Genomic DNA, 12,701 nt, shown 5'->3' on the forward strand with positions numbered 1-12,701 from the left:
ACTTTGCTTCCAAGGAGCCAGACTTTTGAGGTGGTTTTGAATAATAGTTCTCCAGACTTTCTGATGATCTTTTAAAGTTTATATCTTTACATGATCATTTTCAGAAGTTTTTTTTGTTTCAAGCATAAAAAGACACCTGGCTAAAGGGATGAAGCAGTGTTGTGTCTACACATAACAGACAACTTTCCAAAGAAACAATTTTAAAGTGCATCTTCAGATGCTTTACTTTGTGCATGTCACAAAAATGGGGCGACCGTGGCTCAGGGGGTTGGGAAGCGTATCTGTAACCGGAAGGTCGCCGGTTCGATCCCCGGGCTCTCTGTCCTGGTTGTTGTGTCCCCATGCCACTTTACCCTACCGCCTACTGGTGTTGGCCAGAAGGGCCGATGGTGTGATATGGCAGCCTCGCTTCTGTCAGTCTGCCCCAGGGCAGCTGTGGCTACAACTGTAGCTGCCTCCACCAGTGTGTGAATGTGAGAGTAAATGAATAGTGGCATTGTAAAGCGCTTTGGGTGCCTTGAAAAGTGCTATATAAATCCAATCCATTATAAATGCAAATTTCCATGTCTTTAGTTACACAAATTGTCAAAAATACCACAGTTTGACAAGCATTAAATAGTATTCCTGCACCAACTACATGATTCAGCTCTTAGCCAAACAAATTTGGCATACCTCAGCAATGTGTGTATTGTTTTATTTATTTATTTTGAGGAAACTAGATATTTGGAGAATAAAAGTAGTAACATGTCACTTAAAAAAATAGGAAAAGAAATCCGCAAAGACTGATCCAGGGCTTGAGACCTTTCGCTGAACAGTGACGGTCTCAGTGGAAGTGAAGTCATTCTTAAGAAAAGAAAACAGGGAGAAAGCTGAAGTATGTCAAACTGCACAAGAACTGGACTGAAAATGAATGGCACTTAGTCTTATGGAGTATGAATACAACTTTGAAATACAATGAGTGTCTACACTCACTGTAGAACATGATAGAGGGTCTGTCGTGGTTTTGGGCTTCATTTGGCAGTTCAGTCCTTTCAAAATTGATGGAGTAATAAATGCAGAAAAGTCAAAGGAGCTTGCAAAGAAAAGCGTCTGGACTTCTTTAAGTTGCTTGAAGACGTTTCACCTCTCATCCGAGAAGCTTCTTCAGTTCTAAGGTCAAATGGTGGAGAGTCCCAGATATAAACCTAGTGGGAGTAACCCCCCACAGAGGGACAAAAGGACCCCCTGATGATCCTCTAATCGCCTGAGCCAAGGTGTGAAGAAGCTTCTCTGTTAGGACGCGTTTATTTGATTCATTTTGGCAGGGAATGAGCGCCTTATCGGTTATGTAGTCCTCCTCCGCGACTGAGGGCGCTGTTACATCCCAACAGCGTGCTGACGTCAGGTTTGTTGCCGGAAGTACCTCTCAGTTGTCAGAGGAAAAGCATCGAAATCCGGCGTGAGAGGCTGTTTTGGCTTCCATGTGGCACTGAAGTCAAAAGAACTGAAGATTTTACGAGTAACTGTCCGCTTATAGAGCAGCCATGGGGAAAAAAGGCAAGAAGGAGAAGAAGGTTAAGGGAGCCGAGAAGACAGCTGCCAAAATGGAGAAAAAGGTTTCAAAAAGGTCCAAACGAGAAGAGGTAACAATTAAATCAAAGTAAAATAGGATGAATCGGAAAGCCCTATCCTGTTGCAAACCTTTTACGTTTCGCAGATTATTTATTTATTCTATTTATTTATTGAATCAAATTATCTTTAATATGAGGTGAGCACATAAAGGCGTTTTTGATTTCTTCTCCGTTTAACCTTTTCTGCCTGCAGGATGATTTGGAGGCTCTGATCGCTGAGTTTCAGAGTCTGGACGCAAAGAAAACCCAGGTTGTCGAGACGACGTGTCCGCCTCCATCACCGAGGTGAAAAACATAGAGTCAGGCTCAATATTTGGAAAATATAAATAAAATTCAGTGTCATAAGCAACATCACAGTGACCCACAAACAAAGATGCAAAACAAGAGATGCAAATTAACATAAATTGCACATAAAAATCACCAAAATAAGGCAAAAAACCCCCAAAACAAACAAAAAACGTGCGTAAAGAGATGAATGAATCAAAGATACAGAGTGAGAGAGAAGCAAAACATCAACAAGGAATGCACAGTGACAGAAATTCACAAGAAATCACCAAAATAATGCAAAAGAAAGTGTGTAAGAGGGATAGAAAACAACCACAGATCCCAACCTTTGATTTTTTTAAAAGATATAATTTTCTATAATTTTGTATTTTTTATCGTGGTTTTGACGTAGTTTTGTGGTCAAAATTACAAAAAAACTTAGAGTTTTGGATTTTATATTATTCACTCAAATGACTTACAGTGTAGACAAGAGAAATGCCAACTCAATTTTTTGCTAGTCCCTGTCATGAATGAACAAATCCATTATTTATTAAATTAAATGCACTGAAATTAAAAGATTTAGTACATTATAACATTATTCCAATGTTATAAAAAGTACAGTTTGGGGGATTTGCTCCTGTTTAGCACCAGTGAGGACATTTTTCTGCCTCTTTCCACTTGTTTTCATTATTACCAGTGTTTTCTACACCATCACAAGTCTTCTGCACAGTACAAAGGATGTGCTAGTTAGCTGTGCACGTAGTCTGCAGTAAAAACACAAAAAGTTTAATTCATTCATTCATTCATTCATTTTGATGCCGGTCCAAAAGTAGAACTTCAGGGATCAATAAAAAAGGATGTGAATCATCCTTTGACGGAGTCGTTAATGAGTGCACTGAGTGCAATTTCACCAGAGTCCATCCAGTATAAGTTCAGAGATTGTATTCAAAACAACACATTTCAGCCAGACTGTGGTGCTAAAGAAAAGACTCGGGGACTATTGAAGTGAACAGGAAGAAGAATCGCTTGATGATTTACCTCTTCATGCTTTTTAGATTGAATGGATCCCTCTCTGCACATCCTGAGAAAGATGAACTCATCCTGTTTGGAGGAGAATTCTTCAATGGAAAGAAGGTAGCAGATTAGTCCAATAAATGATATTGTGCATTAGTGCTCAGTCGTGTGTACCAACCTTCAGTATATGTCTCCTAGTGTGAATGAGCAGCTAATTACACAGCGAAACAGTTCATCTAACACTCTTTTCACTGATATTTGTTTTTCTTGCAGTGTTGGTTTGTTATTTATTTGGTATTTTTGGTAGTCCACTTTTGCACCTTTTTCTATGTATTTTTCTCCCTGTTGCATGGGCTGCACCTTATTATTTTTATTACAACAACATCAAATGTCATCACACCGACCTGTGTCACTAAAGAACGAGTATGGGCCATCTTGTGTTCAAAGGCTGCTGCACCTGTCAGGACAGCCAATGCTAGTTTGAACCTGCTGTGTGTTTCAACTGACCCTAGCAACCAATCAGAGTAGAGACTAAACATTTTCAACAGAAGTTACCAAGGTGATTTTCGCAGGTTAAGAGAGAGTGTCTTTGTGATGCTCAAAGACCTCACTCACCGGTTATTTTTACTTCATAGTACAACCCTCCGCTTTCTGATTGGATTTTTTTCACAGTGTGTTGATTTCGAATTAAAAATTTTATAATTATTTGCAAGCATCACATGCTTAAATCTCTCCAGCCTATGGTTAATATGAGCCTAAGGCTTCCGTGGCTGATTTTGTGTGGACAGTTTTAAAACCCCTGCTGTGGTTTTCTGTTTTTGCAGACGTATCTGTACAACGATCTGTTCTTCTACAACATCAGGAAGAATACCTGGGTTAAATCAGAAATCCCCAACCCTCCTCCACCACGCTGTTCTCATCAGGTACACAACATCCCAGATGAAGAGTCTTAAGTGTCTTTTGGTACACAGTTTACAACTAAACATCTCAGGGGTTTCTTAGCATTTGATAAACCAGCAAACACCACACTTTTTCACCACACAGCCAGTACCTGGGTCAAATTTGTGCTGTCATAGTGTTGTGATTTATCATTTCAGCCACAAGGGGGCAGTCTGCTGTAGCACAGATCAGAGGGCAACTTTAAAACTTATCAGCAATCGCACATCATCACAGCAAGACAGCCTTTTACAAGGGAACCAGTTAAATCTGAGGACATCAAACTGTCTTATCTCGTGCTGTTTTTGCAGCCGTCTTCTTCCCCCCCGCCTCACTCCTCCCCCTCTCCTTTCTTTCCTCCACTCAGGCGGTGGTAGTTCCTCAGGGCGGGGGACAGCTCTGGGTGTTTGGTGGAGAGTTTGCCTCTCCAAATGGGGAACAGTTCTATCACTACAAGGACCTTTGGGTACTGCACCTTGCTACACACACCTGGGAGAACATCAAGTGCGTACAAAGGCTGCTAAGCATAGATGCAGTAATTGGAAGTTGTTGCTGATAGATGGATTGTGTAAATACAGAGTCTCAAGTCCAGCTGCTGTACAGATGTTATGTTAGTTTTTACTTTTCAGGGCACCGGGCGGTCCATCGGGCCGCAGTGGACATCGGATGGTCCTCAGCAAGAAGCAGCTGCTGGTGTTTGGAGGTTTCCACGAGAGCACCAGGTAAACAGGCTCACTGAACAGGTGTCATGGTGGTCACGGTCTGCTTGATATCAGCAACGGATGAAGTGACAAAGAAACTGAATCCACTGAAAATCAATCATTTATTATTTGAAATTAAATGCAAAAAATCTAATTAATTTGTGAAGACGTGTGTAAGAGATTGCGTATATACCATTCACAGCAATCTGAGGACATCAAGCCTCCTTATCTCACTCTGTTTATGCAGACATCTTCCTTCCTCTGCTTATAATGGAAGTTTAATCAGGCTGCGAAATGTTGGCCGGCTCAAAACTGTGTCAGAATTTGACTCGTCGATCGTGGGGACTGGTAAATGAAAATCACTTCAAGCATGAATACAACTCAGAATATATTGCTCCTAAAGTTCTACTGCGTTCCTTTACTGTTAAATAAATAGATAAGGAGCATGACAGTAAATTAGAAGATTGCGTCGGCATTTGGACATTGCTCGGTGTTTGTTTCAGACTCTTCTTGTAACATATTAACACTTTTTGTGGACAGAAATTTTATGTTTTGGACATACAATCTTGTGAAAAACTAAGTACACCTTTACTCCTTCCAGTCAAATGCCTTTGATTAACTGATAATCAGCACCTCTATAAAAGCACAGGTTTTGTAGGTCTGGAGAATTCAGGTGTTTAACACATTGTCAAACTCTTCCCAGCAACTTAACCCCAATTTCAGTCTGCAATGACATGACAATAAGAATGGGAATGTACAAGAGTGGTTTGTTTGGAAGGGTTAGCAGGAGAAAGCTTCTTCTCCCCAAAAAGGGCATGACAGCAAATTGCATCTAAACAAATCACGAGATTTCTGGAATAATGTACTTTTGACCGACAAGACCAAAGTATAGAGCTATTTAGACTATGCTTAGCACCTTTTGGAGAAAACTAAAGATAGCATACCTGCGCAATTCGACCATGAACTACTCTGTGTACTAAAGTATTCTAGATTCAGATGTCAGGCCATCAGTCCGACAGCGAAAGCTTAGATGAAACTGGGTCGTGCAAAAGGACACTGATCCTGAGCACTGCAGCAAATCTGCTACTGAATAACTTCAATAGAAAAGAATCGAGGTGCTGCAATGACCCAGTCGAAGACGGGCATTAAGAGAGGACCTCTATCTATAAACACATTCCCACAAACCTCAAACTGAAGCAATGCTGCAGAGACGAGTGGGCCAGAATTCCTCCACAGTGATGTGAGAGATCGATAAAGTCATACAGAAAATAGTTCAAATTGTTGCTGCCCAGGGTGGCTCCACAAGCTATTTCATTAAACATCCACCGCTGCTGACGACAGTAGTGACACTAGCTGATGCATCTGTGGATCCCTACAGTTTTTCAGTGTAAAAGCCCAGTGTCCTTATGCTCCCGCCTCTGCCTCCTCACCCTGCAGGGATTTTATCTACTACAATGATGTCTACTCTTTCTCCCTGGACACCTTTTCTTGGTCACGCCTCTCTCCATCAGGCTCCGCCCCCTCCCCGCGCTCTGCCTGTCAGATGACCTCCACTCCAGACGGCATGGGCGTCATCATCTATGGGGGATACTCCAAAGTGGTGCGTGTGTCGTCTGACAGCCTCCCCCGTATTGTTGTCATTTTTTTGTTGTACAGCCTGATTAAACTGCGTGTGCGTTCATGCAGAGGGTCAAGAAGGATGTCGAGAAGGGGACCATCCACTCTGACATGTTCCTTTTGAAACGAGAGGGTAAAGATGGTCAAGGTACACAACACTCAGTTGTTAACGACAAAATCATTCAAGTCTAACGATGTTGCTCCTGTCCTCGTGGTATATGTTGTGACTTTTCCTCTGTCCTGCAGAGAAGTGGTCGTGGTCCAGACTGAACCCTTCTGGCAGTAAGCCCCCTCCTCGCTCTGGTTTCTCCTTGGCGGTGGGCCCAGCTGGGCGGGCGGTGCTGTTTGGTGGGGTTTGTGACGAGGAAGAGGAAGAGTCGCTGGAGGGCGACTTCTACAATGACCTGTACTTGTATGACACAGTGAAAAACCGCTGGTTCCCCGGTGTGCTCAGGGTAAGCTACGATCTATGTCTGTCCTGATGAGAGTGGTCCTTTCCAGGATGAAATTACCTCCACCTATAGATCTGAGTGGTTTGAGTGTGGAAACTGATACACTGTGGTGTCATTCATAATTGCTGTGTGTGCATAAAAGAAGGAGTAGTAAATTGAGATCTATAAAAGCAAAGGCTCTGAATTATAGCTCAGCATAAGCAATACGTCGAGCCACAGTTTCATACTTTCCTTCTAGATCCACTTTATCACAAACATTCAGCAGCTTTGAGCTCATCTGGTCCATAGTTTGTATCGCATATATGTAGCCCAGTGCAGAGGAGGGGGTCTGATGGCATGCTGCTGTGTGTTCAGTAGGGCTGCCACGATTAGTCGACTAGTCACAATTATGTCGACTATTAAAATCGTCGACGACTAATTTAATAGTCGACGCATCGTTTGAAGCTTTGTAAGATCACAAAGGACGCAGGAATGAGTAGTAGGATTTAAGAGTGTAATAACGGACTGAAACAGAAGATGGCAGCACTGCATGTACAAGGATGCCAGCTGCCGTTAAACCCCGAAGAAGAAGAAGCTGTGTCCCAGAATTCATAGCGCAGCCCAGCGCAGTTGTCAACAATGGCGGCAGCTAGTTAGTTTTAACTTTACTCTTATTATTCTTTCTGGGTCACAAAATAAACGTTTAACATATTTTCAGGCGAGAATGTAGCTGTGTAAACCTCAAATATCTGCTCAGTTTATCAAGACACCACATATTTTCAAAAGCGCTCCGACGTTTTCGGAGACGTCTGTTACCCACTAGCTCGTTAGCTAGGCGGGGCAAGGCTAACTAGAGCCGTGAGAACACCGGACTCCCGGCAAATCGTTTTCAAACCCACCGCCGTCTTTCGCTAGTCAGGTTAAACATATATATAAGTCACTTAGATAACTTAAAAATGTTATTGTTTGGCTTTCTTTATTTTATTTGTTCCTGAGTAAATCGGTTTGGCTGAGATTAAAGTTATAGTTTTTGCACAGCTAAAACTGTCAAGCAGACAGCTGATTATCAGAAGTGTGAGACGCTGGAGAATATACTCCGGTGTCCTGTTATATTTTAGAAAGCAAGGAGTTTATTAAACTTCACCGAAACAATCTGCAAATTTCATTAAAAATTAATAAACTACCATCTTGTCTTTATTTTTAGTTAGCACAAACACTTCAAGCTGTAAGCTAATGATAGTTATATTAGAGCAGATGCTGCTGGTGCAATAAGCTGTACGCTGTACGTCCAATGGATGATGATCTGATTAGTCGACTAATCGCAAAAATAATCGGTGACTAGTCGACTATCAAAATAATCGTTTGTGGCAGCCCTAGTGTTCAGTTATAAAGCATCGCTGCTGATGCAATGCAGAATTCAGAAGGTAGGAAAAAAGACAACATCAAAGAGGAATAAAGAAATGCAGACTGTATCGGGGCAGGATGACGGTGCAGTGTTCAGCTGTCACAGCAGGAAGCTCCTGAGTTCAAACCTGCCAGCCAGCTGCGATCTTTCTGTGTGGAGTTTGCATGTTCTCCCTCTCTGTGTGGGTTCTCTGTGGGTACGCTGTCTTCCTCCCACAGTCCACATGCATTCTTTACATGGCCATCAATTTAATTTAGTTTTATATATGTAGCTCAAAATCACAACAACATTTGCCTCAAGGCGGCCATCCACCGCAACCAGTTGGGGCTGAGGGGGGTGGAAGACGGGAGAAAAAGCAGCCTGTGGAAGAGAGCAGAGATTAGTAATAACTAATGACTCCCTGTGCATTGTTAGATCCAAACCCAACCCAACTCGGTGGATGAATTTGGCCTGATGTGTTAGTGTTCTTATCACTTCACCAGCTGTAGTACAACATCTGTCTTCAATGGACATTTGGAGATTTTACAGGATTTACGTCACATCTGACACTTGCTGCTCTGATATACGTTATTTTGCACATCTCCATGAAACAGAAGTTTAAAACAAAGAGCATTGATATGATCAGAAGGTTGGTGGTTCGATCCCTGGCTCCTCCAGTCTCGATGTTGCTCTCTGATGCATCCATCGGAGTCTGATTGTCGTCAGGAAAAAGCACTCAGTTTAGAGACAGCGCTTGTGAGAATGGGTGTGATTGGGTGAATGTGGCATGTTGTATACAGCGCTTTGAGTACTCTGGGAGAGTAGAAAAACGCTGTATAAGAATCTGTCCATTTATCATTACCATTTACTTTCTGTGTGCTCAGTTTTATTTGATTTCTTCTTTGTGTGTCTGTCCAGGGAAACAAGACAGAGAAGAAGAAACGGCGGAGGGTGAAAAAGGATATGGCAGAGGGGGAGGAAGCGGAGAGGGAGGAAGAGGAGGCAGCGGCACCTCAAGGACCCACTGAGATCATCAAAGAGATCGTCACTGAGGACGGAACAGTGATGACCATTAAGGAAGTGATTCCTGGTCCTCAGGTGCAGGAGGAGGAGGAGGAGGAAGAGGAGGAAGAAGATGGCAAGATTACACACACTCGTGCTAAACTAAAGGAAAGAAGTTCTCAGCATCTTTGTCTACCTAACTTCAGGGTCTTTTTTTTGTTTTGTTTTGTTTTTATCGTCATTAGGCTCGGCCACGGCCCCGCTCATCGAGCCTTGCCCGAGGTCCAGCGCCATGGCAACAGTGCGACAAGGCAAGCTCTACCTGTACGGGGGGATGTTTGAGGTGGGCGACCGCCAGTTCACTCTGAACGACTTCTACTGTCTGGACCTGCACAAAATGGACCAGTGGGAGGTTCTGGTCGAAATGGACCCAAGTGAGTCAGCCGGACAATAAAAGTCCAAAAGCGACAACAAAGAGGCCTTAAACGAAATCCGTCAGCTCAGCGCACATAATTAAAGCAGCCAGTGTGTGCGTGTGTGTGTGTGTGTGTGTGTGCGTGCGTGCATGCGTGTGTGTGTGTGTGTGTGTGTGTGCGTGCGTGTGTGCGCTAACGTCTGAATATCCTCTGACGCAGGAGAGAGGTGCTGTTAAGATGGGAGTCAGGGGCGTGAGGTTTCATTTGGATTTATGATGGTCTCTCCACAGAGACACAGGAGTGGCTGGAAGAGTCTGAGTCAGAGGACGATGAAGAGGAAGAGGAGGAGGCGAAGGGAGCAGAGGGGGAGGAAGAGGAGTCCGAAGAGGAAAGCGAGGACGAGGAAGGCAAGAGATTATTCAGGTTCTTCGATGGCCGACACTTATGTGCTCTCTTTATTTATAATGAGCAACAAGTGCAGAGTCCCATTCAGGATGTGCATGACATCTGTTTATATTGTACACCGCCTGTTGCAGTCTAATACAGCAGCTTCATAAAGGTATTAATACTTCAGTGAAATGTTTTAATATTTTTCCCTGCTCATGTTTTCAAATGAGCATCGAGATCATGTTTCTTCATCTTGAACTTTACTTTGCATACGTTTGTTTTTTTCCTCATTTGTTTTAAGGACACACTGCACGCCGTGCTGAGAGATACCTCGTTTTCAGCTAATAGCTTTTTGTAAATCATGTTGTTGCGAAACTGTCAAACTGTTTTACAGACACAACTTGTGTGTTGTTTTTGAAAGGCCACGAGAACTGTTGCTTAAAAAATGACAAGAAAGTTCCTCCTGAGACATTTACACAGTACCGTATTGTACGTTATTTCATAATCGAGTTTCTCACCCACCACATCTGTTTTTAATCTCATCATTCTTGGTCTGTCGCACACACACAGCAGTGTGTCACGACATTCATACTAACAGTGCAGTATCAGGCAGTTTAGAAAGTTTTTTGAACGTTTAAAATTCTCATGTGCATTTTTACTGGCCTAGGAAAAACAATGTCTGTTACTTTATATACTGTTAATCATATTGATTTATATGTATATTAATAATCTTAAATCTATAAAATAATGAGCAGTGACCATTGTAGGATAAATATAGCGCAAAGAACAATAATTGCCTTAAAAATAAAATGTAGGTAGGAGCAGGAAGTAGGTATGGTTTCAGTGTTTGAGTCAATGGACATGTTTATATTCCATTATTGGTCCTACCTCTGCTCCCACCCAATCGTGTGGGGCATTGAGAGCACACAAAGCCGATGGCGCTGGGCTGGAGTGTGTTCGTCACAATCTGAGAAGTTAACCTGCAGCCACGTTTACAGCAATGTCCCAGATTTGAAGAACCATGACTAGAGTCTCTAGTGTGCACGCCAGTTTTTAATTACTCACACGACTGCTGTTACGTTTTCAGCCTTGATGCTGAGATAATGTAACAGAAGCTGTTGGGCTGAATTTAATTGAAATGAGTTCAGAAGCCCAACTTCCCACATTCCCACGTTTGAATCAGGATTTCTGAGCTGATGCGGTGATTCCAGGAAGTTAGAGAGCTGTGTTTTAACCTCTGCTTCTTGCCATTTTTCGGTCTTTCCACAGCTATACTCAGCACGAAGATATTAACTCTGAGAGAGAGCATCTGAACACATGCAGCGTTAGTGTCTCCCTCTCTCTCTGTTATGGACAGGTTTCTTTTGCTTTGCTTTTGCAGTTGGCTGTTCTAAACAACTCAACAATGCAAGCATATGCATGTGTGCAAATGGGATATTTATTTTGGCACCCAGGTGTAAATAACTCTGGATTAGTTCAGATTTCAGCTTTGTCCCTACACCTGTTTAATTTTTAAATTCTCGAGTTATCAGTCTCACAGATTTGGCTTTGGTGGAGCAATAATCCTTGTACTACTCCCTAGCTCCAAAGACATCAGCTCTGACATTTCTGGTAATGCTACCAATGTTGTATTTACAGATGCTAAAGAGATTTTTGTTAATAAACTACAGCTCTGGCTACTTAAGAGGAGATGCAACTGTGTTGTGGCTGCATCTGCTCAGTAACGTTAGTGTCTCTATTATGCAGGGCGCTCCCTCGTCTAACATCTGCACCTGACTGTGTGTTTCCAGATGAAGAAAAGCACCCCGCAGTGCAGGAGGGGGAGACGGTAACGGATTACCAGAACCGTACAGAGCAGTACTGGATAGGACTGGCACGTGCCAACATGGGCTCCGACGCCAAGGACAAGAAAGTTGCCAAGGTCGCCCTCGCCATGGCTAAAGTCTTCTATGAAGACCAGTAGCAGGATACGCAGAAGTGTGTGTGTGTGTGTGTGTGTGTGTGTGTGTGTGTGTGTGTGTGTGTGTGTGTGTGTGTGTGTGTGTGTGTGTGTGTGTGTGTGTGTGTGTGTGTGTGTGTGTGTGTGTAAAAAACTTTTTTGTAATGGGTAAACTTTTATATAACATTCAAAAATGCCTTTTGAACAGTCTGGGGGAAAATAATTCAGTCATGAATCGATTACATTCACTTTTCACAACGAAAACAGTAACAAATACAAATGACTGATGGTTTGTAAAGGTCAAAATGTTCATTCATTTGAAATAAAATCACTTAATTCATTAATTTCACCAAAACATATTTAATGCTGACATGTTTCACACACTGCTGCCGACATGTTATCGTGTCTTTGAGTGTAGCTGAGCAAGTGAGCAAATGCAACCCACCTCCAACTCAGTTGTACTTGGAATTAGAATAACTTTATTTTCCACAGTAGAAAAGAAATTGTCTTTGGTTCACAAATCAATTCACAATAAAGATGCTGATAATAATCAGCGCACATTCATACATGCACACACATAAAGCCTCAATAAAACTATAGAAATATAACAAAGCATCTTGTTACTTGGTATGCTAATTACATTTGGCACCCTTTTACGCCTTTTTAGTAGCTAGAGGCATCCTATGACATCATCCTCAGGGTGTTAGTTCAGTATCAGAATAAAGATGGTGTTCTTGGTCAACAATGATAGACCGAGTTTTCCCTAAAACGGCAGTGTGATCCGACTCATCTAATGTGGTTTGTTGTTTACCAATGATTCTTCCAGCAGCTCCGACAATCCTGTCCATGTTGTTTCTATTTGTATAAAATACATGGGTGACTGACAACAAAGTGCATTTCAAAGCTACCCAAAGTCTAAATAGTTGTCCTACCTCAAGAAGCATGTCCTTGATCTGCCTGATTCTCACTCCCTTAGCTCCTCCCCTTGATAAAATGACAT

General features: G+C 42.4%; 1 protein-coding gene across 1 annotated transcript; it reads left to right on the forward strand.

Annotated features, from left to right (window-relative positions):
- The first annotated feature begins 1,394 nt into the window (after positions 1-1,394).
- klhdc4 (kelch domain containing 4) lies at positions 1,395-12,045 on the forward strand. The gene is made up of 13 exons (XM_004564617.4): positions 1,395-1,622; positions 1,804-1,895; positions 2,930-3,008; positions 3,713-3,811; positions 4,192-4,328; positions 4,454-4,546; positions 5,963-6,125; positions 6,212-6,290; positions 6,389-6,597; positions 8,876-9,095; positions 9,205-9,393; positions 9,666-9,782; positions 11,553-12,045. Exons 1-13 carry the CDS (start codon positions 1,524-1,526, stop codon positions 11,723-11,725), a joined length of 1,749 nt encoding a protein of 582 aa, XP_004564674.1. The 5' UTR covers positions 1,395-1,523; the 3' UTR covers positions 11,726-12,045.
- The last annotated feature ends 656 nt before the right edge of the window (positions 12,046-12,701 follow it).

Source organism: Maylandia zebra, linkage group LG7, assembly GCF_041146795.1.
Source record: "Maylandia zebra isolate NMK-2024a linkage group LG7, Mzebra_GT3a, whole genome shotgun sequence".
NCBI lineage: Eukaryota > Metazoa > Chordata > Actinopteri > Cichliformes > Cichlidae > Maylandia > Maylandia zebra.